Below are 27,276 nucleotides of genomic sequence, written 5' to 3'. Positions count from 1 at the left end.
CCACATCTTGTGCTGTGGCCAAAAAAAAAATCTATGCACTTAACTACTACATTATACCACTGCTACTAAAAATAAGAATAGAAGGAAACTTCCTAAACCCAACAGAAAATTTATCAGAAAACAACGAAGTAGCAGTAATGAGACTTCCAGAGGTATATGCAGAAATCGATAAGGGCTTTGTATGTGATATTCTATGAAGATATAAGATCTATATTTAGAAGCTTCTAGTCTGGTGGGTGGCCAGGGGGAGGGGAGATTGTGCCCAATTTAAGAATGGTTCAGTTAGAAAGCTGAGTTTTAAAAAGGTATTTATTATACTACCACCATATGAAAATCATTACCTATGTACTTAAAGAAATACTATATCCAACCTCAAAGAGTCTATAATATGTTGGCAAAAATGTACACACATATACAGTAGGTTGAGAATAATTTACAAGGTCATTTAACAACAGTTGTACATACACCACCAGCTAACTCAAAGTACTGAAGTCCAATGAATAGAAGTTTAACATGAATGGAGAAGTATTTGAAGAAGACAGTCTTTCAAGAAAGACTGGTTCTGGATCTGGCAGGTTCTGTGGGACACAGATTAGGAAAGGAAATGAAAAAAAAAGACTTTCTAGACAGGGAACCTAAGTGGTGAGGGACAATATTAGAGTAGGAGTTTAAAAAGTAGATAAAGAGGTAAAAAATAGTACATAAAGAGGGCCATAGCCAAGAAGTGAATCAGTATCTTGGAGAATGACTTTATGTAAATGGTAAAAGGGAGGAAATGAAACAGAAAAAGGAACTATCTCTGTCCTAGAGAAACACACATTCTGATTAGGGGATGAATAACTAAGAAATGAGATAGATTTTTAAACAGTAGTTGGGAAGGACTGCACTGTTATTCCCTCTCCCACCACTGTGATTGGCAGAGAACCTTTAGGGATGGTCCGCTTTGATCAGTGGTTGAAAACAGAGACCAGAGTTAACATACTCCTTATATAGAAACCTTAACCAAAGTTCCTTGCTGTCTTTAGAGAATTATGTCTTAAGAAACAGATCGAGCCAGACCTGAGTGCTTCTCTCCAGTATGAATTCGCTGGTGGTGATTGAAAGTAGAACGCTGACTGAAGGCTTTCCCACACTCAATACATTCATAGGGTTTCTCTCCAGTATGAACTCTCTGGTGTACAATGAGCTGTGAACTGTCACTAAAAGCTTTCTCACAATCTTTGCATTTATAGGGTTTTTCCCCAGTATGGGTTCTCTGATGTACCATAAGACTGGAGCTGTAACTGAAGACCTTTCCACATTCATTACATTCATATGGTTTTTCACCAGTGTGTATTCTCTGATGAATAATAAGGTGTGAATTTTGATTAAAGGATTTTCCACACTCTTTGCATTTATATGGCTTTTCACCAGTGTGAAGTCGCTGATGTCGAATGAGACATTTACTCAGACTGAATGCCTTACCACACTCATTACATTCAAAAGGTTTTTCTCCAGTATGAATTCGTTCATGGTCAGCAAGTTGAGAGTTCTGACTGAAGGCTTTCCCACACTCACTGCATTTGTATGGTTTTTCCCCAGTGTGGAGGCTCTGATGTCGAATAAGACATTTACTCCGACTGAAGGCCTTGCCACATTCATTACACTCAAAAGGCTTCTCCCCAGTGTGGATTCTCTGATGGTCAATAAGATTCCTGTTAGAACAGAAAGCTTTCCCACATTCATCACACTTGTAAGGTTTCTTACCAGTATGAAGTACCTGATGGCGGATAAGGCTTTTATTCCGAATGAAGGCCTCCCCACACTCATTGCATTCATATGGCTTCTCCCCACTATGAGTTCTCTGGTGGTCAATGAGTTGGGAACTCTGGGTGAAAGCTTTTGCACATTCATTACATTTATATGGTTTCTCCCCATAATGGAGTCTCTGGTGTTGAATGAGATGGGAGCTGTGGCGATAGGTCTTTCCACAATCACTGCATTCATAAGGTTTTTCCCCTGTATGGATTCTGAGGTGGACAACGAGCTGAGAAGTCTGCCTGAAGGTCTTGCCACACTCAGAACACTCATATGGTTTCTCTCCAGTGTGGATTCTCTGATGCCCAATGAGGTGTGAACTCCGATTAAAAGCTTTATCACATTCATCACAGTGATACAATTTCTGTCCCTTCAGAACTCCCTGATGTTCTGAGAGACTAGAGGACAGATCTAGATGTCCCCCAAATTCCTTATAATCATCATATTGATCCTCTGTGGATTTCTTTTTATCCTCCTGTGTTATTTCTAAGAAATCACTGTCCAGTCTGGTTCCTTCTTCATCTGAGGGCTGAACTTCTAGATTCTCTGAAGCCTCTTTACTGGCAGTCCCAGCTTCTTGTCCTGCAGGAATCACTCCACAGAACACCCCTAAGATCCTGTCAGATGACTTCAATTCTTCAGAAATGTCCTGTTTTGGAGGCCACTGTGAATGCACCATCCTGTTCTCATCTGCTGCCAAGTCAGAAGAAAACAACTGTCATTCATTTCTTGTCCTATTGGGGAAATGGAACTATCAGGAGCCTACGTAGCTAACAAAAAATTCACACTGAGGGTAAGGAATGAGGAGACACATTCAGAACAGGAGAAAAACTGGAAATGGCTCAAATTTTTCTTCATGGACAGAAAAACAAAGAGGGAAAGCCAGTCCATAGAGGAGGGAGGAAGCAGAGCTATCAGAACAGAGGCATGTGGAGCCAGCACAGCCAGGAGGGCAGGCCAATTGAAAGGCAAGAGATCAGACTGTAAAGCACAGTGTCATCTCCCAGAAGTCACTTAGATGTGGTTTCTCCTTAGTAAAACGATGAACTCTCAGGTCTGCTCCAACCATGACACTATATGGCTCCACAGTTCACAGTAAAGATGTTGAGGAGAGTGGTGGTAAATACTTTAAACCAAATATAAGAAATGATGTGGGCAAACATGAGAGTTGAAGAGAAATGTATATTATAAGGGTATGATCAGGAAAAAAGTGTACAAAAAAGGAGTGATTCTTGAGTAACAGGACAGGGACAGGGTGTGGAGAAGCCACAAGTAGAGAAACACTGAGGAAAAGTGTTAAGGGGAGAGCAGAGCTCTAAACCTGGGGACCTAGTCCCTGGAACACTGGACTGGTAGGTGCAGTACTACACAGAAAATTAAGACTGGTATCAATAACTTGAAATATAAATCAAACATGTCTTTGGTATCTTGATAATCAGGAATCATGGGAAAATAAGCAATAAATATTTGCTTTTAAATTTTATAATAGTGGGAGAAGGCAGAGCAATCATAGTTATAGTTTAATACAAAAAATGTTGGTTCCTTTCACTCACATCGACATCAGGGGTATAAATCTTCAAGTACTTTAGTGTGTACAAGTTACAGATGTCTGAATCCTTGACTTCTAAGTCCATTCTCTTCAGAGTAGGCTACTGTCTTAGACCTGTCAACCCCAGAACCTCCCCTGACAACAGCCACTTTCTGGAAGCAGCCGTGCCCCATTATTTCTGAAGGGGAACCCGAGGCAAACATGCCTTGTGCCAAGCAACTCAGCTCATTCGAGGATGGACAACAGGTGACTGGACCAGGACCAAACACCAAACCCAAGTATAGTTTATCTGTAGAGTAGTTACCAGCTCCAGGTAGCCTGGAACAAAGTTCTGCTCAAAGATGATATTTAATTATGAACTGAAAGTAGGAAACAAAGGAAATTAGAAGTAGGAGCTCAAGTTGAAATGATCTATGGAGAAAAAAATCTATCAGGAGCCACAGCAACCAGAACATATGAGGAAACAGAAAGGCTAATTAAGGAGCTCAGAGAAAGAAAAAACATTCAGAGTGAAGAAAATGGTTATCAGTGACAATTGGAAACAGATATGTGGGGTGCTGCTATCTGAAAACAATGGCATGAAAATCCTTTCACTTCTGCTGCGAGGCTCCTAGGCTCCTACAAGGCTTTCTTTCCCAAAGTCTGGTCTAGTTGGTCGGTCTGCTCCGGGTTTCCATTCCTTCAGCCTTATTGTAAGTAACTTAGCTCATGACTGACAGTAATTGAGTGGCTCTATATTCTGTCCAACTACAAATTCTAATTAAACCAGCCCAGTTTAATTAATAAGGAAGTAAAGAGAATGTTAACAATAATTATAGTGGGTGTTGATATAGAGAAATTCACTTTATTATTCTCCCCACTTTGTCTCTTTATATTTTCATAATTTAAAAGAATAAGAACCTAGCAAAGAGGGCCGACTCTAAATTACTGGGGAGCAGAGTCATTACCCAAAGGGGCCAGGCTGTGGCAGTTTTCCAGCATGATGTTCTGGTACAGGGCTCTCTGGCTGAGTGCTGCACCTTTCCACTTCTGAGAATAGTTCACAGATAGGAACTCCAACTCTGCAGCCTCCTGGAATGACAAGCTTTTACTGCTCAGGGACATTCCCAGGCTAAGGGGCCAAGTCATCAGGGTTACCAAGAGCACAGAATTGGGTACCTGGTGGCCAAAGGGATGGAGAGACAGAAGGAAGCTAGGAGGACACATTAATAAAAGGACAAGTTCAAGGTAAGATACAGTCCATGAACTCAGTGGACAGGACCAGCTCCAGGGGAAGCAGTTAGGCGGGGAAGCCACAGGAGCAGTCTCAGAATGGGCCAGAGCCCTGGAGATGAGGCCTTGCTACTCCTGGGTCACAGACTTGGAACTCAGGAAGCTCACCTGGGGCCTGACCATCCAAAGCACAGTTGCTACTACTTGGTTTCCTAAGTTCCCCACTTGGGGAAGGGTGGGCACCGGGGAAGCACTCTGAGCTGAAGGAAGAAAGAAATCTCTGAATGGGACCAGCCCTGCTCTTGTTTCCAATGAGGAGGTCTGTATCCCAGTAAATGGATTCAAGAGAACCCAAGCAGCTCCACATACACTGACCCTCACACCTATTCCATAAAGGTGTTATCCATGTAAACTGTGAACTTTCCCTGGAGATGCAGAAGGTCCCTGGTCAAACAGAGCTGCCAGCTCCTTCCAGTCCTCTCTCTGCCACACTAGGTAGGAAGCTACACTTCTGACTACCTTCTCTCCTCTGTGGCTTCCCCAGCAGCAGCCTGCTTGCCCTCCCCCTACCTCTCTGCCTGTGAGAGGCTGTGGGGCCTCTCTTCATTTGCCCATTCATCAAGGATACTAAAGGCACTTAGGCCCCAGAGTGACCCTCTTCCCTCTGTCAGAGATCTCATGGCTCCCATTCTCTAATGCTGCTCTGAAGTTCTCCATTCTCTTAGACCCCTACCACAAGCCTCCAGCTGCCTATCTGGACATTTCATTTGGGTGTCCCACAAGACCTTAAGTTCACTGTTTAAAATGCATGTTTCCATCTTCCTTTCCTGACTTCCCAAGTTTCCTCAGTGATTCCAAACATCATCTAAAACCTACTAATCCCCCCTCCTCTGCATTGTCTCGTGGATTTTTCCTTCAAATGTGTGTCACATCTATCACTTTTCATTCCACCCAAATCCGCTCAGGCAATTACTTCTGTTTTGTGACACTAGCCTCCTCCTAAGGCTCCCAGCCACTGGGCTTCTCACTCTATCCACAGTGCTCATGTGCTACGTAATCCTTCCAGAATACTGTTTTCTAACACTTCACCTACCCCACAAATCTTCCCGGGTTCCACCCAAAGGCCCTACACAAGCACAGCTCAGGCTCCCAGATAAGTCCCTCCTGACCGTACCTCAGTGTGGTCCAAGGGAACTCCCAACTTAGCGAGCCTTTGCTTTACATTCTGTTCTGGCACCGACCACCTCTCTCCCCGCTTCTAATCCCTTCCCCATTTTTCACTGTTCAATCCCTCTGCCACAAAACATCCTCCAGCCACTCTAACCCACAATGATTTTGCTCACTGTTTACAATGCCCACATGGCTCGTCTGTGATGGCCCCAAATGCCTGGGGACTGATATCACTCAGATATATCTTATGAGGTTGCCCCTTCTTGCACTTAGGACTGACCCTCTGGCAACTAGACAACAAGCTCTTTATAAGTATCCATGGTGTAGTACATCTCTCTGGTCCTCAACAGTGTCTTTGCATTAGACATGCTTGATAAAAATGCACTAAATAAATAAATGATTGGAGAATAAGCAAAAGGAACGAAGTCACCAGGGAAGAAAGACACAGGGCAGGGTGATAAGGGGCCAATGGGGTGGGAGATGGGAGATGAGGGAAAGGAAGACTCCAAAGGAGAGCAAGGAAGAATAACTGAAGGCCAGAGCCAGGGAGGTGAGTACCAGAGTGCTCACTGGAGAGGTGGTGGTGTGCCCCGGGATCACGAGGAGGCTCCAGGTGGGCTCCAGGGGCTGAACCCTCACTGTGGGGTGAGGTAGAAGGAGATTCATGTGTTGCACCCAAGGCTGTCTTCTCTTCAGAATGCATCTCCTGTTCCTGCCCTGGAGTGGAAACCTAGAGACAAGGAAATAAAATTGGGTCCAAAACAGCATTCATGAAGGTACAGAACCCAAGACCTCTAGGAAGCACCCCCAAGAGAGGAAGCCAGGAAAAGAAGAGCCAGAGGGTCCCTCTAGCCCTACCAGGTTAGCCAAGTGGGAGAATACTGTCCAAGCAGGATCTACAGCTTGCAGTCCTACTTGCCATCCCTCTGTTGCCCATCTTGGCAGGAGCTTCAAGACCAGATTACAGAACTATTTCCACTCTGGGCTAGTGCTTCAGACACACACGTGCTCGTGAAGAACCACCTAGAAAAAGGAGTCAGGACAGTAACTCTGTACGCTCCCAAGGGCCTTAACCTACAGAACAGATCAATCACGAGTACCAAGGAAGTAAAAAGTGATAGGTGTGTGTACCTGTATGTGCACGAATTATGCTACCAAGGCTGACACCTGGAGCAATATTCCAATACAGCAGCTGACAAACCTTAGCTTTTCCAACTTCTCTCAGCAAAAGTATGTTGTCTTCAGAAAGACCATCCTGGACCATGCTGACAAAGCAAGGATAGTCATTCTCTCTCTCAAACTACCTGATAATATTTTCTGTGGCACATATTAATTTTTAATTACCTTATTTATTACTTTATTTTCTATTTCTCTGCCAGTGAAATATAAGCTTTCTGGGGGTGAGAACTCTGTCTTCATCACGTGTTCCTAGAACAATGCTTAGCCCAATGGTGGCATTATGCTGAAAGCCTTCCTCTCAATATTTTGCCATCGTCCCCTTCTCCTCCCGCCTTCAATCTTTTCCAGCATCAGGGTTTTTTCTAGTGAGTCAGTTCTTCGCATCAAGTGGCCAAAGTATTGGGAGTTTCAGCTTCAGCATCAGTCCTTCCAGTGAATGTTCAGGACTGATTTCCTTTAGGATAGACTGATTGGATCTCCTTGCAGTCCAAGGGACTCTCAAGAGTCTTCTTCAACACCACAATTCAAAAGCATCAATTCTTCAGCACTCAGCTTTCTTTACAGTCCAACTCTCACATCCATACATGCCTACTGGAAAAACCATAGCTTTGACTAGACGGACCTTTGTTGGCAAAGTAATGTCTCTGCTTTTTAATATGCTGTCTAGGGAAAACTCAATGTTAAGAAAACTAAGATCATGGTATCCGGTCCCTTCACTTCATGGCAAATAGATGGGGAAACAATGGAAACAGTGAAAGACTTTATTTTGGGGGGCTCCAAATCACTGCAGATGGTGACTGCAACCATGAAATTAAAAGACACTTGCTCCTTGGAAGGAAAGTTATGACCAACCTAGACAGCACATTAAAAAGCAGAGACATTACTTTGCAAACAAAGGTCTGTCTAGTCAGCTGTGGGTACTGGCAGAAAACAGAACTTAACTGCATTGTGATAACACAACCTTGTAACTCACTGATAATTAAATCCTAATAAAGTTCCTATTCATTCACTAGGACTCACAGGAGTCCTTTTCTTGCAGGCCATGAAAACCCCATTCCAATTTTCATCCCGACAGCATTCCACAGCAACACATTAGGGGGAAGGTAGTGGCTTAGAATATAGGAACTGGAAAATCCTGGTCTCATACACATGGACCAGTGGAATCTTTAAAGAGTCAGACACGACTGAGCAATTAACACAAACACACACACTAGCTCTATCATCTTACACACACTAGCTCTGTCATCTTAGATAAGCCAATTAACCTCTCGGTACTTGCATCGCTTGTGAAATGGAGATGATCACCATTTGGGCTACTATTTGGAAGCTTGCTAGGAACACAAATTAAAACAGATATAAAGCATTTTGTAAACTGCGTGATTCTGCAACCCAGCAGGGATGTCCCTACAACCCTCTCTGGCCCCAGTGTACACACATGCCCATGCTCACTCACTTCTGCTAATCAAAATGACATCCTGTCATCTCCTCCTGGCAAACGTTCATGAAAAAGCCTCTGTGGTTTTTTTTTTCCATTTAGTCAAAAAAACACTTTCTGAATTCAGGCTAGGTGAGACAGCCCTGTTCTCATGTTGAAAAACTTAAACTGACAACAGCGGCAGAGTAAGAAATGGAGTCCAAATATCTCACTTCTAGGTTAGAGCCCGATGAGTGTTCAGTGGCCCTGTCAACTGTTAGTCATTCTCTTGGGTTTGTGACTCAGTCACCTTTCTTCTGAGGTTCCCTGGATAAAAGACAGTACTTTTTTTAATTAAAAAATTATTATTTATTTATCTGGCTGCATGAAGCATCTTTTAGTCATGACAAGCAAATTCTTAGTTATGGCATGTGGGATCTATTTCCCTGTCCAAGGGTTGAACCTGGGCCGCCTGCACTGGAAGCACGGCATCTAAACCTCTAGATGACCAGGGAAGTCCCAAGTGACAGTTTTAATGGAGGGGACATTCTCTCATGCTTAAGCAAAAGGCAGAAGATAGGGAAATCTTCTTTCTACACTCCTCACTAAATGGCACTCTAAACATTTCCACAGCTACTTGTCCTTGACTATGGTTGGGCCAAGTTGCCCTCTAGACTCTGCTGATAGTTAACTTATTCCTTATTCCTCAGACAGTAAAGAATTCACCTGCAAAGCAGGAGACCTGAGTTCGATCCCTGGGTCGGGAATATCCTCTGGAGGAGAGAATGGAAACCCATTTCAGTATTCTTGCCTGGATAATTCCAAGGACAGAGAAGCCTGGTGGGCTACAGTCCATGGGGACGCAAAGAGATGAACACAACTGAGTGATTTTCACTTACTTGTATACCCAAGGAAATAATGATCGAACAATGGATTTGTTACTGTCAAAGCATTTAGACTTTTGGAAAAAGGTCTAACCCTGGGACTCCAATCAATTGGAACTGATTTCCTAGGCCCAGACACGTAATCATTTTTGAAAAAGCACTGAGTAGAATGCTGTACTGGGTACCTGGGAAATTTCACACACTGGTTTTCCCTGGTAAAGCACAAAGGAGGAAATGCGCTAATCCATCCTGCTCAGTTACAAGAGAAGCAACTGAAGACTCATCAGGAAGAACTGATTATCCACAGTGTGATCGTCTTTTGATGTCAATTAGCTCTAATATAGGTGTTACTGTGATGATACTTTATACAAGTGATAAAAACTCATAATCAGTTTAAGTAAAGGAGGTTATCTTAGACAGTCTGGATGGGCTTGATTTAAACAGTAGCAAGGTCTTAAAATCAGAACCGAAAGTTCCATGAAGAAGGAATTCTTTCTGTGGACAGCTGCTTCAACCTGTGAGTGACAGTTCTAGCCTAACTTTCTGACAACCTGCCTTGCAAACTCCTGACTAGACTCACAAGGTCCCATAGTGACATGTCACTTTCTAGCAACAGACATACACTGGGTTGACTAAAAAGTTCATTTGGGTTTTTCCATAACATCTTACGGTAAAAACCAAACAAACTTTTTTGGCCAACCCAATATATAATTTCCTACTGGTTTTGTTTCTCTGGCTGAACTCTGACTGATACACATGGTCACTGAGCTAGTTAGCTCTATGATCCTAGGAGTCAGCGTTCACACTGTTATGACACTGGTGACTTCTCCAAGTTTTCCTTTCATTTGTGTTACCTTGAATTAAAACTTGAAAGAATTCTAAAAACAGGGGAAATCAAAATTAGAATTAAAGAAGCAGAAAGATGCCAGTTGGGTTTGGAAAGCTACAAAGGAAAAAAATGATGCTGAAGCCCAGACCTGTCACATCTCATAAGGAACCAGAAAGGAAAAGAGCCCATTAACTCTGAGAAGTCCAAGGAAGTAATGAGAAACTTCTCAAGTGAGGGATCACGCTATCAGCACATCTTCAGGGCTGCTTCTCCCTGACATGCTTCCCTATTCTAACCAGTGTGCAGATCCTCTGTGTGTCAGGAGCACTGTGTGGTGCTCCAGGCTTAAGCTAGGTTTACAACACAGTATTTCACAAAGCAATTCACAGAACTTGGCTGGGCCCTGCATTTTTAGGACTGGGAGCACAAAACTCCTTGTAAAAAACAAAAGTGGGGGTGGGCACTGGGCTCATGAATCCTAAAGGGAAACCAGTTTAGAGACTATGGAATGGAGAACGCCTATTCCTAGGCTACCCCAAGCAGTAGAAAACAGTTCCAGATGTATGGCAAAACCAATACAATATTGTAAAGTAATTAGCCTCTAATTAAAATAAATAAATTTAAATTACAAAAAAACCAATTCCAGATGCCAACTTAGATTCAGTTGCTCACCTCTCCTGGCCCACTGACGTATCTCTGGAAGTCCTCCACCACAGCCACAGCTTCCTCACCACTCTCAGGGTGATGCATCTGCACCCAGGTCCGGAGTTCCCCAGGCAGGATGCTCAGGAATTGCTCCAGCACCAGCAGCTCCAGGATCTGCTCCTTGGTGTGCACCTCTGGCATCAACCACCAGCGGCACAGCTCCCGGAGCCGGCTCAGTGCCTCCTGTGGCCCAGACATCTCATGATAACATAACTGCCTAAAGTGGAGCCGGAAAATTTCACAGACAGGAGGGTGATTCTTTTGGAGACTGCAGCCATGCCCCCAGGTCGGGCTCCCTGGTTCCTGTTTCACGGTCAGGCAGCTCTCCTGTCTCTGGAGAACAGCACCCCTGGGGAAGAGGCCTGAAGTTCCCCTGCCTTGGGTAGCCATTGTGACACCAAAGAGAGGCTTGTTGCACTTGCAGTTTATGTCCAATTAAAATGATGGTCTGTAATTCAGCTCTCAGAAGCTATTGTCAGAATTGAGGATATAGGATGATGGGAGTGTCACCTACAGAAACATCAAGAGAGAAATCAGATTCCCCAGAGTGTTCAGCCTCAGGCTGATGACAGACCCTCCAGTTAAAAGGCAAACCTTCATGGGGGGGTGGGGGGAAGAGCACAACCAAGGCAGACTCTCTAAGCATCTCTTCAAATGACTTTCTTTTTTAAAGTTTCAGTCGTTTCCATCACCTAACTACAGGATAAAACCTAAATTCAATGCCCAGCATTCACAACCTAGTCTGAGGCCTCTATTCTGGCCACCCACCCTACCACTTTCCCCAGGTACCCAAACTGAAATACTGCAATGATCTCCAAATATGGGATGTGCAGGATAATCCAAAAGGTGTATTTAAAAAATAGTAAGTTGTTATTTAACTATTTAGTAGCTGTGCTACAATGTGCATTGTAGAATAGTACATTTTTTTATTTACAAATAAACCTATGTTGGAAATGCTTGCTCAAAAGTCTTCTACTCTTACGTGACAGAGATAACCATAAAGAAAGGTAGGGACTAAAGCTTTAGAAACAGCCATAAGCCACACATACTGTCTCTTTGGATTTTTCTTCTTCTGAAACTTTTGACAAACACCTATTCATCTAGCATGATCCATATCAAATGCCATTTTCTCCTAAAGGCATTCCTGATTGCCTCATCCAGGAAGGGGAGCTGGGAGCCTACCTCTCTGTACTTCTAACACACTGTATTTTAACTATTTTATCCATAACTCACCACTCACACCCCCTAAACTGTATGCCACAAAAGGAAAGTAACACAATGGAGTCAGAAATATCAGACCCTTTTCCACTCATCCCACTTCCCCTAGCAAGTTTTGCTGATCTCTCCAGGAGTTAAGTGTGATGACTGCCTCAGGGAACCCACAGTACCTTTTTCATTCACACCTCTGCTAGAACACTTTTTACACTGTGTTTATGACTTACACCGCGGCCACCTCCACTTTCTGGGAGGATTCAAAGGGCAGAGCTGGTTCCCTGTCACCTTTGTACATGTGTGTGTACTTGGGATACTGAGGCACATATCTGGGAAACGAATGAATGATACTGAAGTTGGGGGTGGGGCAACTTTTATCAGTTTACATATTATAAAATTCTGAAAATCAGCACCGTGGTGTTAATTAGGGCATCTGTGCTACACTTCCAAAGTCACCATGCATCTTGGTAACTTGAGTAAACTAACTCTCTCCAGGCCTCGACTTCTTTAAGAAAAGACAGACGGAAAAATCTGTGACTCTGCTCTAAGATCCCACACACAAAGAAAGGCCACTTTCCTACTTCCCTTACAGCTCCGAACGTTCAACCTCTTATCTGGACTTTTATGTCTCCTTCATAAAAGTCATACTTCACGTTTTAAATTCCGACTAGGTCTGACCCACTTCCGATGCTTCGTACTGTTGTTTCCCGGCGCAAGGCTGGGAAAACGTCTAACTACATGCGCGTTCAACCAGGCTTATGCTGCGCCGCTCACCTGGCCACGTCTGCCCTGCTCATCGCTGTGCCCGCAGGTGCCGGGCTCTGTGCCAGGCACAGCTGGTCAGATCACTGGGACAAAGAGGCTGCTCTACATCTGGCGCCTTCTGAGCGTCACCGGGACCGCGCGCCGACCACGGGGAGAAGAGTGCGTCGGGCCGCCGTCGCCAACCTGGGCAGTGGGCGGCCGCAGTTCCGGCCGAGCAGTCCCAGCCCAGCGGCCCTGGCCCTAGTAACACTTCCCTCCCCGTCCCAGGCCCGCTCACCGGGGCACCGCCGCGGCGACCCCCGAGCGCCAGACACCGCAGTGGCCAGCAGAAGCGAAAACAATGGCCGAGACGGAAGCAAGAGAAGCCCCACTTCCGCCCCCCTCTCCCCCAAGCGTAGGATCCCGGAAGTCTCGATCCAGAAGGTGGGCACGCGCGCCCCCGCAGCCAGAGAGCTGATTCCACTTTGGTGCAGGAACTACGCACAGCGACGGGGGCGGGGGTGGGGCTGGGGTCTCAACTGAGACGTTAGTAGGCTCACGTGTTCTGAGTCTGGGCGACCCTGACGCACACCACATTTGCCCCTTTGTCCAGCACAGAACCTGGGCTAACCTCTAAGAAATGTGTCCTTCATCCAGACTGCTGCGGGAAGGTTTTTAAGCAAGGAAGGAATCTACTCAGTCTGGACTTTGTCATTTATACTGAGGGATTTGGAGGGAAGGAGATTTGGACATCAATTCCATCTTCGTATCTGCTCTGTAGGAAAGAATCAGTTTGCAGGTCAGGATTCTGAGCTTCGGCAAATGTCCTGCTACCTGGGTTACATTTTACTGGCTAAAAAGGGCACGGAAGACTTTGAATTCAGGTCCATAGACCCCCTTTTCTCCTCTTTTTTTCTGTTTTAAGATCCTGTCTCTCTCTCTCTCACCCTCATTCATTCCTCATTCTTTGTGTGTTTTTTTTTTTTTTTTCATTCCTCATTCTTTAATTACTCTCAGATTTCTTCCTGCTAGTGGTATCAGGCCCTGTTCTGAGGAGGGTCACTGATAGTCACAAAACGGCCTCAGGGTAGATTCTGGGAAGACAGGGGTTCTCCTCGTCTTCTGGACTCAGGGATACAGTGATATATTAAAGCTTTTGGAGGTGGTGTTTCTTCTAAAGAAGAATTGTAGCACTTATCATATCAGCCCTGAATAATCATTGTAAGGCCTGATCCGGAAGCTGAAGCTCGAATACTTTGGCCACCTGATGTGAAGAGCCCACTCATTGGAAAAGACCCTGGTGCTGGGAAAGCCTGAAGGCAGGAGGAGGAGGAGACGACAGAGGACGAGATGGTTGCCTGGCATCACCGACTCAATGGACATGAGTTTGAGCAAGCTCTGGGAGTTGGTGATGGACAGGGAAACCTAGCATGCTGCAGTCCATGGAGTCGCAAAGAGTTGGACATGATAGAGCAACTGAACTGAACTGATCATAGTCCAAGAAGCAAAGTGCAAACACAAGGTATTACAGTACACAACTGATGTTTTCACATTGAGACATTTTAACTATAGCTTTACTTTCCAAACTTTATTGTGCATTCCTATCAGTAAATTTAATGCCAATGACTGAAAAACAAGCCCTTTATAACTCTAAAAGCTACTTAGAGAAGTATCAGACTTTTCTTCTTGTTATCACTGGTGACTCAGATGGTAAAGCATCTGCCTTCAATGTGGGAGACCAGAGTTCAATCCCTGGGTCGGGAAGATCCCCTGGAGAAGGAAATGGCAAACCATTCCAGTATACTTGCCTGGAAAATTCCATGGACGGAGGAGCCTGGTAGGCTATAGTGCATGGGGTCCCAAAGAGTTGGACGCGACTGAGCAACTTCACTTTCACTTTTACTCTTCCCAGACTCCATCAGTTTCTGGGTAATAGAGGGAAGCCAGAAATGACAGGGAATTAGGACGACAGGGGAACAGGCTCAACACATTTCAGGTGAGCAGCCGTTGGGGACAACCTTGGTCCAGGCACTAATAGAAAAGACAGAGAAAACAATACTTCTCCCACCTCCTGGGAGAGCCAACCTGGCCCTCCAGAAAGCCTCTTCTGAGGAATTAGGAAACATCCACTCACTACGAAGTTCTACATGCTTACTCTGTAGATACATCAGTGTATGGAACACTGGTGTTATTGGAGCACAGAGTAATCTGCTAGATCGTCTCAGGAAAGACTAGGTTTAATCGTGGCAAACCTCCAATAACAGATGGAGACATCGTGGAGGCCTCATATGTAAAGAGAATGTACAAGCTCCTTGGAGTATCAGGGCTCAGCTCCTTTTTGGTTCTCTCCCTACTGTCCAACTAGCAGTAAGGAATTTAAGTATACCCAGTCCTCAAAAGTGGGCAACCTTATGGATCTTCGTTGATGCGCGAGGGCTTTCTCTAGTTGTGGTGGGAAGGCGTTTCACTGTGGGAGGAACAGAAGGCAGGCGTCCAGTGGGTTAGGTGGGGAGTGTGGGGACAAGCCTCTGGGCTGAGCTCAAGAGGCCTCCCAGAAGGGCACTGGGGCCCGGGAGAAGCCGAGAAGTTGGCCCTCCCAACTTCCTAGAGAGGCCTGGAGCGGCGATGCGCATGCGCGATACGGAGCGGCGGAGAGCCGGGCTGGAAGAGTGTGGAGTGGGGCGGATCGAGCAGTCAGGGCACTGAGAGTTTTGCGGCCTCTGGAGTTGGTGAGCCGGGCGACGGTGGAGGGGTGGGGGCTACTGTGCGGGTGCGGAGTTCCCCGGGGAGTGGCGGGTAAGGATCGGCCTGGACGCTGCGCCCTGGCAAGGATCTGGCTTTGGAGATCAACCAGCCCGGGTCCTTCGCTGCTCCGGGCGTCCGGGGCGCGAATTTGAAGTAATGGTTTCTGAATTTTATCTCCTCTGCCAGTTATGCAAACAAAGCATATTCATCACAGATAATTAGGTGAGTCGGGTGACCGTAAGAAAAGGAAGAGTAATCACAACCCGTTAATTAAAGAGTCTTCCCGACTCTTTAAAATTTGTGCATGATTTCGCAAACTCTTATACGAGTATATATTTTTTATTAGAAAACAGGCACTATTGTTTTAATTTTTTTGGTATTATAGCAAAACAGTTGTAATAAATTTTCATGTATCATGGTAAATGTTGCCATTTTAACCATTTGAAGTGTATAATTCAGTGGTATTAAGTACATTCCCATACTATTGCTTTCTGAGAATGATGTCTTCAATTTCTGGAATGCATTTAATATATTGGTTAAAATTGTTGCCAGTATTATGACGCCACTGAGTCACATATGTGCAGCTATAATTAAACATTTTGTTTGCAGTTTCCTATAGTAGATATTGCATGAAGCTGTAAATTGAGCAAGTGACATTTGTGCGGAAAAATACCAAAAGCTTCATTAGGGTGATTATGTCTGTTTTCAAAATAAAGAGAGTAGTATGGAGCAGCCTGGTAGGCTGCAATTCATGGGGTCGCTAAGAGTCGGACACGACTGAGCGACTTCACTTTCGCTTTTCACTTTTCATGCATTGGAGAAGGAAATGGCAACCCACTCCAGTGTTCTTGCCTGGAGAATCCCAGGGACGGGGGAGCCTGGTGGGCTGCCGTCTATAGGGTCGCACAGAGTCGGACACGACGGAAGTGACTTAGCATAGCATGTATAAAATGCAGTTTTTAAACACAAGTAACAGCACTAACCTGCTGCTGCTGCTAAGTCGCGTCAGTCGTGTCCGACTCTGTGCGACCCCATAGACGGCAGCCCACCAGGCTCCCCCGTCCCTGGGATTCTCCAGGCAAGAACACTGGAGTGGGTTGCCATTTCCTTCTCCAAAGCACTAACCTAAAACCACTCTAATGTCTTCTGACTTACATAGACTTAAGAAATAAGAAAATGTTCTCCTTACTACCTGCTACAGTTCTGTGACTCCTGGTATCCAGGAATGTTAGTATTGTGAGCATTTTGTGATGTCATACTCCAGAGCAAAAATACAGAAGATGTAATAAAATATAACTCATTACTTTATAATCTTCAGTGTTTTTAATATTAGAAACAGTCTGAAAAAGGTCCCTCAAATGAGTCATTATGTGCTCTAGATTGAATTTTTTTTTTTTTTTTTTGGTCCCTGTGTGCAGCTAGCAGGTTCTTAGTTCCCCAACCAGGGATCGAAACTGTGCTTTCAGGAGTGAAACTGCCGAATCCTAACCACTGAACCACCAAGGAGTTCCCTAGATGGAATTTTTGAGCTTATACTTTCCCTTGCCTGGTTTTAGGCCTCTTAGCCTTCTTCCTTGTTTTATTTTGCTACATAGCACCTGACACTGTCTTTATCTTATTGTCTGTCTTCTTATAAGCTCCTTAAGTTAGTGCATTTTGTCTGCTTTATTCACTGCAGAGACCATGGTGTCTAAGAAGGTAGTAGGTGCTCAGTACATATTTGTGTGGTGTGTGTGTGTGTGTGTGTGTGTGTGTGTGTGTGCATGCGCGCATGCTCAGTCATGTCCTACTCTAGCCTGCCAGGCTCCTCTGTCCATGGAATTTTCCAGGTAAGAATACTGGCATAGGTTGCCATTTCCTCCTCCAGGGGATCTTCCCGACCCAGGGATCACCCACATCTACTGCATTGGTAGGTGGATTCTTTACCACTGTGCCACCTGGGTAGCCCCTATTCAACACCCTTACTGCCAAGTTAATCCTTAGTATATAGACATTACTATTTCTAGATAGAAATAAACACAGTAACAACTCAAACTTCAGTTTGAAAACCTTTTTATTTTGAATAATTGTAGACTCACAGAGACTGTCAGAATTTTGTAGACTTCCCTTGTATCTTTACCTGGTATACCTAAAGGCAATGTCATGCATAACCATTGGACAGTCATCAAATTTGAGACATTTCCAGTGGTGGCAGTACTAGTAATTAAACTACTGATTTATCTAGAGCTCCTGACTGGCTAGCGAATGTTCTTTTCCTGTTTGAGAATCCAGTCTAGAATCCCTCATTGCATTTAATTGTTATGTCTCCTCACTCCCTTTCAGTCTGTGACAGCTCCTCAGTTTTACTTGACACTTTTAAAGTATTTTATATTTGTAATTTTAGACTGACCCTCTCGATTTGGTTTTGTCAGATGTTCTCCTGCTTAGACTGAGGTTGATGTTCGTATGTCTTTTTCCTGGTGATATTACTCTTGATCCAGTATTTCTGCCAAGGATTAATGATTGTAAAGTTACTGTCTGTCCTTTGTAATTAGCAATTATTTTGAGGTAGATACTTTGAGACTTTGCATAGAAATATGCTTTTCCTACTAGTTAGCACTTCTTGGTGAATCTTGCCTACAGTAGTTGTTATTGTGATGTTCTCCTAGGAGCTTTTCATTTTTTGTGTTTTTTGACTACATTTATTAACTGGAATCCTTTGTGAGGAAGAGTTGTGCCTTCTCTCCCACTTGTTTATTTACTTAATTATATCAATTACATCAGTGTGTGATGTTGGGTGTTTATTTGGGGAGTGTAGTGAGGTGTGTTGTTATTTATTTTGTGGCATAAATTATTCTAGCTTTAGCTGTTGGGTGTCTTTCAAGTTGGCTCCTGTTTCACCTTACATGTTCCCATCCTTTTTTGTGTCTTTCTCTGATTTTCAGGCACCACAAGATACTCATCTTATATTTTCACCTCTCCAGCCCTGGAATCAATCATTTCTGCAAGGATTCTTGGTTTCACTTTTTTGTAGAAGTGGTATTGAGAAATCAAATTTTGGGCACTAGATTGAGTTCATTTATAAATTGGTATAACTAAAATTTTAACATTTAAATGTGTACTAGAAGCAGTCTAGCTTTAGTTTCTAATTGTCTTAGAAACTAGTTTGCATATTATCAGTGTATAAAATAAACCTTATGTACCTTTTCATTGGGGGCTTCCCTGGTGGCTCAGTTGGTAAAGAATCTGCCTGTAATGCAGGAGACCTGAGTTTGATCCTTGGGTTGGGAAGAGCCCCTGGAGAAGGGAATGGCAACCCATTCCAGTATTCTTGCCTGGAGAATGCCCATGGACAGAGGAACCTGGCAGGCTGCAGTCCATGGGATCGCGAAGAGTTGGACCTGACTGAGCGACTAAACACAGCACACACCCTCTCACTAGCAGGAAAAACACAAGAGTAAGAGACTATTTATTTAAGAGGATTTTAAAAGGAAGTCAGAATTACTTTGTATGAAAGCAAAATGACAGGAAGAAGAAAATATTCCTAAAAACTGCCCAGGAATTTCCCTGGTTCTTTTCCAGGCCATTTTCATTTAGGAATGAAACTGAGTGAAGGGATGAAGCTGGGGAGAAGAGGCCTGATCCATCTCAGGTTGCCCCCAAGTCTGGGGGCTCACATTTATGGTGTCGTCTTAACAAGTTGATGTTTTCTTCTGTCCTCAAAAACTGATTGGGATCTGGGAGGAACCCAGAGGCATTAGAATACCTGAATTTAATTGGGCAGTTTCAGCTCACTGGCCTCCATCTTTATTTACTGTGCTGTGAGGCTTTCATTCAGACTTTGAAAGGCCCAGGAGGTCATTAGCTTTTTTTTTTTTTTTTTTTAATGCTGCTTCAGTACATTGGCTTTACTGCATCAGAGCAAGTGGACCCAAGTTGGTTTGGTAGCAATGTCTGTTTTTTTTCTGTCTGTCTGGTACACAGGCCCCTTTCTTTTGATTATAACACCTTAACTTGGGGAGAACTACTGTCCCCACTCTCAGTCCATGTGCTCCTGAGGTTTTGATGCATTCAGTTCCCCTTCCAGGATATTCCAGTGGCAGATAGTGACTCAGATGTGACCCATCAGAGCATTTTATCACCTCGTCACAGTGATTGGTTCACAAAGAGATGTGTTAGCCAGGCCAGGCTTAACTCTGGGACTTTGATAAATAGAAATTTAAAGAAAGCTCTTTCTCAAAGTCTTAATCTGGTTGGGCTGCTGTAACAGAATGCCATAGACTGGATGCCTTATGAACAACGGAAATTTATTTCTCATAGTTCTAGAGACTGGAAAGTCCACTCTCAAGGTGCTGGCAGATTAGGTATCCAGTGAGAACTTGCTTCCTGGTTCATAGATGGCCTTCTTGCTTTGTCCTCTCATGGCAGAAGTGGTCATTAGCTTTTATCCACGTTCATGGTTGCAGAGACTGGGCTCAAAGAACTGTATTCTTTTGCCATATTCACGGGCAGTTGCCGTCATTTTTCTGCTGTCCTTCACATCATCTCTTTACAAATACTTCATTGACCTCCTTGGACATTTCTGTAGCAGCTGCTTCACAACAGGTCGACTTGGAGGCTTACGTTTGGTGCTTATTTCACTCAGATATGTCAGTGCTCTATATTTCCTGCTGGTACGTTTCTTCATAATACTTCTCTCTGGTCTCCAGTTCATTGTCTTCAGTCTTACTCCTGTATTTCTCTTCACCTGAGCATCTTTCTCTTCCCCAGTCTGTTGTGCAAATTTGTCTGGCAAAGGCCCTGCCTTTTTCTTTCACAGCAAAGCTTCATTTCTCTGCCAAAACTTCAACTTCCTCATCATGCGTGATCCTAAAGTAGTTCTTCACTTGACTCTCCATGACCCTGTAACAATACTGCATTTTCTTTAATCTGGGTGGTGACAAGCATTCCGGTGTGAGCTTTCTTCCCATTTCAGTTAACAGTCATCTCTTATCAGTCCTCTCAGCACTCACTGAGTCCAGGAGACATTGACTAGGTATTGGTTTGTAGCAAATGTAGGAGATGATGGTCTCTGTTTTAATCATGGATGAGGATAGTGATTTTTTAAAAAATTTGCTTTAAAGTGGTGGGAGTTGAAGAGTTCCATGCTCTCAGGAGAAGCTAGCTGTCATGTATGATTTGTTACACAGAGCAGTGGGGCTAATTTGCAACAGGTGCCAAAGCCTACTGTTCATATTATTTTTATATATGGACTGAGGTAGAGGTGTAACCTCATTTTTTTGTATGTGTATATCCAGTTGTTCCAGCACCGTTTGTTGAAAAGTGTCTTCTTTCCCCTTTGAGTGCTCTTGGGACTTCCATAAAAAATAAGTTAATGGGCATTTTGCTGGTGGTCCAATGTCTGGGACTCCATGCCCCCAGTACAGGGGGCCCGGGTTTGATCCCTAGTCAGGGAACTGGATCCTACACACTGCAACTAAGACCCACTGCAGCCAAATAAAATACATACATAAATTTAAAATATATTTAAAAAGTAAGTTGACCTTAGAAGACTTCCCTAGTGGTCTAGTGGTTAAGACTCTGTCCTTCCAATGCAGAGGACACAGGTTCAATCCCTGTTGGGGAACTAAGATTCCACATGCTACGCAGTGCAGCTGGAAAAAAAAAAAAAGTTAACTGTAGATGTTTACTTCTGGACTCTTAACTATTTCACTGATCTGTGTGTGTATTACACAGTCCTGATCAGTGCTGTTTTGTCAAATAAGTTTTGAAATTGTGAAGTGTGAGTTCTTCAACTTAATTTTATTTTTCAAGGTTTTTTTTTTTTTTTTCATTTTGTTGGAATCCTTGAATTTCCAGTGAATTTTCCAGATGGTCAGGCCCCAGGTGAGCTTCCTGGGTTCCAAGTCTGTGGCCCAGGAATGGCAGGACCTCATCTCCAGGGCTCTGGCCCATTCAGAGGCTGCTCCTGTGACTTCTCTTCCTAACTGCCTCCCCTGGACTTGGTCCCATCCACTGAGTTCATGGACTGTTATCTTACCCTGAACGTGTCCTTTTATTAATGTGTCCTCCCAGCTTCTTTCTGTACCCCCACCCCTTTGGCCCCAGGGTCTCAACCCTGTCTTGGTACCCTTGTTGACTCTGCCCCTTAGGCTGTGAAAGTCCCTGAGCTGCAAATGTCCCTGAGCAGTAGAAGCTTGTCATTCCAGGAGGCTACAGAGTTGGAGTTTCTGTCTGTGAACTATACTCTAAAGAACTGGAAAGGTACAGCCCTCAGCCAGAGAGCCCTGTACTGGAACATCATGCTGGAAAATTGCTGCAGCCTGGCCCCATTGGGTAATGACTCTGCTCCCTAGTAACTTAGAGTCTGCCTTCTTTACATTTTCTTTGCTATGTTCTTATTCTTTTAATTATGAAAATATTAAGAGAATGGAGAGAATAGTATAATAAATCTCTCTACATCATCACTCACTTTGATAGTCATTAACATTCTCTGTGACTTCCCTGGTGGCTCAGACGGTTCTCTGTACTTCCTTATTAATTGAAGTGAGCTGGTTTAGTTAAGAGTTTGTAGTTGGAAGGAATAGAGAGCCATTCAGTTACTATAAGTCATGAGCTAAGTTACTTAGAGTAAGATTGAAGGATTGGAAACCCTGAACAGACTCACCAGCTAGACCAGGCTTTGGGAAACAAAGCTTTGTGCGGACCTGGGAGCCTCAGCAGCAGAAAAGTGACAGTGAAAGTCACTCAATCGTGTCCAACTCTTTGTGACCCCATGGACTATATAGTCCATGGAATTCTGTAGGCCAGAATACTGGAGTGGGTAGCTTTTCCCTGCGCCAAGGGATCTTTCCAACCCAGCAGCAGAAGTGAAAGGATTTTTACGGCAGTGTTCTAAGACAGCTGTGTCCTGTGTATCTGTTTTTCTATTCCCACTGATGGCCATTCTCTTTACTCTGAATCTTTTGTCCCCCTTCAAGCTCTTTCTTAATTAGACTTCCTATTTCCTCATATGTTCTGTTTGCTGTGGTTCCTGATGGATTTCTTCTCTCCATGCATCATTTCAACTTGAGCTACTACTTGTAATTTCCTTCATTTTGCCCTACTTTCAGTTCAGAATTTATGTAGAAAGGGATTCCATTGGTGGTTCAGCCATTAAGTATCATATTTCTTTGGGCAGAACTTTGTTCCAGGTCACCCAGAGCTGATGACTACTCTATAAGCCGCACTTGGGTCTGGTGCTTGGCCGTGGTCCAGTCACCTAGTCCTGGTCCTTGTCCATCCTGGGATGATCCGGGTTGCTTTGCACAAAACATCGTTTTCTCAGCTTCCCCTTCAGAAAGACTAGGGCAGGGCTGCTTCCTGAAAGGGGCTGTTGTCAGAGGAGTTTCTGGGGTTGACTGGTCTAGGACAGTAGCCTACTCTGGAGAGGGTGGGCTTAGAATTAAAGGGCCAGATACCTTTCATTTTCCATATGCTGAGATGGTATGATAGCTTGTGGTCTGGTTAAGATGTGATTGAAAGGAACCAATATTTTTGTGTTTACCTATGACCATGGATACTCTGCCTTTCCCAGCTTTTATATTTAATTCCAGAATTTAAAAGCAAATACTCAGCTCTTCAGTCTTATTATGTTTACAGGTTATCAAGCTACAAAACATGTACTTTGATTTGTATTTCAAATTATTGCCTTTGTTAATTTTCATAGAAGTGCCTACTGGCACCTCCTAGTCCAATGCTCCAGAGACTAGGATGTTGCCAATTTTAGAGCTCTACTCTCTCCTTCAGTACATTTTCCCAGCCTTTTTGAACCCATAGCTTCTCCAAATATCATTACTATTCTTTCATACCAGAATCACTCCTTTTTGTGCACTTTTTCCTGATCACGCCCTCGTAATACACATTTCCCTTCAACTCTCATGTTTGCCTACATGTTTCTCATATTTAGTTTAAAGTATTTGCCATCACTCTCCTTGACATCTTTGCTGTGAACTGTAGAGCTGTACAGTGTCATGGTTGGAGTGAATCCAAGAGTTCATCATTTTACTAAGGAGACACCACATCTAAGTGACTTCTGGGAGATCACACTGTGCTTTACAGTTTGGTCTCTTGCCTTTCAATTGGCCTGCTCACCTGGCTGTGCTGGCTCCACATCCCTCTGTCCTGATAGCTCTGCTTTTTCCCTCCTGTTCTCAATGTGTCTCCTTATTCCTTATCCTCAATGTGGATTTTTTTTTTAAGCTACATAGACTCCTGACAGTTCATTTCCTCAATAGGACAAGAAGTGAGTGAAAGTTGTTTTCTTCTGTCTTTTGGCAGCAGGTGAAAACAGGATGGCAAGTTCACAGTTGTCTCCGAAGCAGGACATTTCTGAAGAGTCAAAGTCAGCTGACAGGACCTCAGGCATACTCTGTGGACTGATTCTTAGAGGACCAGAAGCTGGGGCTTCCTGTGAAGAAGCTTTAGAGAAACTAAAAGTTCAACCCTCAGATGAAGAAGGAACCAGACTGGAAAGTGATTTCTTAGAGATAACACAGGAGGATAAAAAGAAATCTACAAAGGATCGATGTGATGAGTATAAGGAACTTGGGGGACATCCAGATCTGTCCTCCACTCTCTCAAAACATCAGGGAGTTCTGAAGGGACAGAAATTATATCGATGTGATGAATGTGGCAAAGTTTTTAATTGGAGTTCACACCTCATTGGGCATCAGAGAATCCACACTGGAGAGAAACCATATGAGTGTACTGAGTGTGGCAAGACCTTTAGGCAGACCTCTCAGCTCATTGTCCACCTCAGAATCCATACAGGGGAAAAACCTTATGAATGCAGTGATTGTGGAAAGACCTATCGCCACAGCTCCCATCTCATTCAACACCAGAGACTTCATACTGGGGAGAAACCATATAAATGTAATGAATGCGGAAAAGCTTTCAACGAAAGTTCCAAACTCTTTGACCACCAGAGAACTCATACTGGGGAGAAACCATATGGATGCAATGAATGTGGAGCACTCTTTAGTCGGAGTAAAAGCCTTATCCGCCATCAGGTACTTCACACTGGTAGGAAACCTTACAAGTGTGAGGAGTGTGGGAAAGCTTTCTGTTCTAACAGAAATCTTATTGACCATCAGAGAATCCACACTGGGGAGAAGCCTTATGAGTGTAATGAATGTGGCAAGGCCTTTAGTCGGAGTAAATGTCTTACTCGGCATCAGAGTCTCCACACCGGGAAAAAACCATACAAGTGTAGCAAATGTGTGAAAGCCTTCAATCAGATCTCTCAACTTGCTGACCATGAGCGAATTCATACTGGAGAAAAACCTTTTGAATGTAATGAGTGTGGTAAGGCATTCAGTCTGAGTAAATGTCTCACTCGACATCAGCGACTTCACACTGGTGAAAAGCCCTATAAATGCAATGATTGTGGAAAATCCTTCAATCAAAACTCGTACCTCATTATTCATCAGCGAATTCACACTGGTGAGAAACCTTATGAATGTAATGAATGTGGAAAGGTCTTCACTCATAATTCTAGCCTTATGGTACATCAGAGAACCCATACTGGGGAGAAGCCTTATAAATGTAAAGATTGTGAGAAAGCCTTTCGTGATAGCTCACAACTCACCGTGCACCAAAGAGTTCATACCGGAGAGAAACCCTATGAATGTATTGAGTGTGGGAAAGCCTTTAGTCAGCGTTCTACTTTCAATCACCACCAGCGAACTCACACTAGAGAGAAGCACTCAGGTCTGGCTCGGTCTGTTTGTTAAGACATGATTCTCTAAGACAGCAAGAAACTTTAGGTTAAGGTTTCTGTATAAGTATGTTCATCCTGATCTCTACTTGGAACCACCTGTTCCATGTGTACCATCCCAGGACTTTCCTCGTGGTCCAGTAGTTAAGGCTCTGAGCTCCCAAAATGGGGGGCATGAGTTTTGATTCCTGGTTTGGGAATGACGATTCCACATGCCACACAGCATGGCTAACATAAAGAAAAAAAATTAGAAAAAAAAATATGGACCATCTCCAAATGCTCGCTGCTGGTCACAAAGGTGGGAGAGTTGGAGTAACAGTGGAATCTTCCTCCTCCTCTTGGGGAAATAAGGACTACATGTTTCATGTGCTTATAGGTTTCCTTTTTCTTTTTTTGGCTGCATGAGGCAGCTTGCAGGATCTTGGTTCCCCAACCAGGGATAGAACCTGTGCCCTTAGAAATGAAGGCACGAAGTCCTGGACTGCTTGAACCACTGGACCTCCTCCATTTTACCGTTTATATAAAGTCATCCTCTAAGACTGAGTCATTCTTCCTACCTCTTGAGTGTGGCCCTTTTAAAGCTTGGTTTAATCTAGACCCTCACCACTTGTGTTCTCTAGGAAGAAAAGCTTTTCTTCCAGTTTGCCAGTCTGTGTCCCTTGAACCTTTAAGATCCAGGACTTTATTTTTTTTAAGTGTTTTACTTTGGAAACTCCCAGGTTCCGGGGGAGACCCCATATGAACACACAGGTCCAGCCCTCAAGTCTGATTTAAATGTGGCTGGTCATATCTTATGTAGAAACTCTTGTCTGTTGAATGTTTTAATTTATTATCTTCTGGTTCTGCTCATACCCTACCACACTGAGTCTCTGGGGGACAGATCCAGCACTGCTCATAACTCTGTGAGCTGACCACCAGCAGCACCAGAAATGAATGTCCTCGCTTCCTAGGAAAGCACTCAGGCTCTTGGTTGGAGGAAAAGGAGCTACATTTGAACGCTACACCTCAATTTCTATTGGCTATTGCTAGTATTTTAAAAGTTAACTGATTTTTAAAAAATTTTACCTGGATCCAGTTACCTCGTTTAATTAATTTTGGTCTGAAGAATTTTTTAGTTTCATTTCCTAGCTTTTCTAGATATACAATAAGACAGTAACGATTAGTGTTCTCTTAATTTCCAATCTGTATGCCACTTATGTCAAACATCAGCATTAAAAAAAAAGTTGAACAGTGAATAACAGGCATATTCCATGTCTTGTTTCTAATTTTCAGAAAGGTTTTTAAGCATGTCACAGTTGTACCTGTGGTTCACCCTCATTGTTTCTGGTAAGTACTGTGTTAAGGAAGTTTTCTTCTATTCCTGTTTTTAGAAGCAGCAATATGTTATAGTGGTAAAGAGCACAGATTTTGTGCCTGGAAACCTAGGTTCAAATCCTGCCTCCATCACTTTCCTTAGGTGTGTAATCTTGGACAAGCCACTGGGCCACCAGGGAAGTCCCTTCTAATAAGAACATAAACTCCATCATGAGTGCCCTTCCTTTTGTCTTTCATGTGTAAAATGGAGCTACCTCATAGGGCCTTGAGGATAAAATTCATTTATAAGTATAAGGAACTCGAAACAGTACTTGACATGTAGTGTACACATACTGTAGGAAGTTATCATACTAAAGTTTTTATTACGAACGGATGCTAAGTTCTATCAAAAACTTTAAAAATCTGTTGGTAAAATTTCATGGGTCTTATCCTTTACTCTTTTTGTATCAATTTTGTTGGCAGGTTTCCAAATAATTGAAATTTTCTTGTGTTCCTGGAATAAAATCTGTTTTTTCATGGTGATTGTATCTTATTTTTGAAGTACAGAACTAGATTCAGTTTGCTTAGCAAAATTAATTTGGGAGTTTTGTTTCTCTTTTGTTACCTGGAAGAGTTTGCATAATAAGGGAGATATTCTTTGCAGAGTACAGATAACTGGGCCTGATCCCTTTTTGGGAGGAAGGGGATTGGGAGGGACATACCTTGAGCAGCTGTCTTAGTTGGAATTGCTGTAACAAAATGCCATAGAGTGGTGGCTTACCAAACATTTATTCCTCAGAGGCTGGG

At 43.6% G+C, this 27,276-nt stretch overlaps 3 protein-coding genes across 26 annotated transcripts in view; 2 read left to right on the top strand and 1 right to left on the bottom strand.

The window, feature by feature from the left end:
- Window positions 1-291: 291 nt before the first annotated feature.
- LOC147348132 (zinc finger protein with KRAB and SCAN domains 7-like) lies at window positions 292-13,262 on the bottom strand. 16 transcript variants are annotated; one of them, XM_086366425.1, is made up of 6 exons: window positions 12,726-13,200; window positions 10,707-11,249; window positions 6,287-6,458; window positions 4,727-4,818; window positions 4,294-4,417; window positions 292-2,490 (listed from the first exon to the last, which is right to left on the bottom strand). In XM_086366425.1, exons 2-6 carry the CDS (start codon window positions 11,127-11,129, stop codon window positions 1,037-1,039), a joined length of 2,265 nt encoding a protein of 754 aa, XP_086222551.1. In that variant the 5' UTR covers window positions 11,130-11,249; window positions 12,726-13,200; the 3' UTR covers window positions 292-1,036. The 16 variants fall into 16 exon arrangements, with proteins under 16 accessions (XP_086222551.1, XP_086222543.1, XP_086222544.1 ...); XM_086366417.1 differs by lacking the exon at window positions 4,727-4,818 and having other exon boundaries at window positions 12,726-13,262; XM_086366418.1 differs by lacking the exon at window positions 4,727-4,818 and having other exon boundaries at window positions 12,994-13,236.
- A 2,068-nt stretch (window positions 13,263-15,330) lies between these two features.
- Window positions 15,331-27,012, top strand: LOC147348131 (uncharacterized). 8 transcript variants are annotated; one of them, XM_086366431.1, is made up of 3 exons: window positions 15,331-15,424; window positions 21,629-21,755; window positions 23,742-27,012. In XM_086366431.1, exons 2-3 carry the CDS (start codon window positions 21,722-21,724, stop codon window positions 25,190-25,192), a joined length of 1,485 nt encoding a protein of 494 aa, XP_086222557.1. In that variant the 5' UTR covers window positions 15,331-15,424; window positions 21,629-21,721; the 3' UTR covers window positions 25,193-27,012. The 8 variants fall into 8 exon arrangements, with proteins under 8 accessions (XP_086222557.1, XP_086222556.1, XP_086222555.1 ...); XM_086366430.1 differs by having other exon boundaries at window positions 23,739-27,012; XM_086366429.1 differs by having other exon boundaries at window positions 21,572-21,755.
- Window positions 15,632-27,276, top strand: part of LOC147348127 (zinc finger protein 445-like) — a 76,129-nt gene continuing 64,484 nt past the window's right edge. For both annotated transcript variants that reach the window (XM_086366323.1, XM_086366319.1), the window contains exon 1: window positions 15,632-15,662. The gene's annotated coding sequence lies outside the window, so the exon portion shown is untranslated. The remainder of the gene's footprint in view (window positions 15,663-27,276) is intronic.

Source organism: Bos grunniens, chromosome 22 (genome assembly GCF_055505025.1).
Source record: "Bos grunniens cultivar Pamir isolate PY7600 chromosome 22, Bosgru_T2T1.0, whole genome shotgun sequence".
Classification (NCBI taxonomy): domain Eukaryota; kingdom Metazoa; phylum Chordata; class Mammalia; order Artiodactyla; family Bovidae; genus Bos; species Bos grunniens.
The sequence above is the reverse complement of the archived record's forward strand: the minus strand, read 5'-3'. Positions and strand labels throughout refer to the sequence as shown.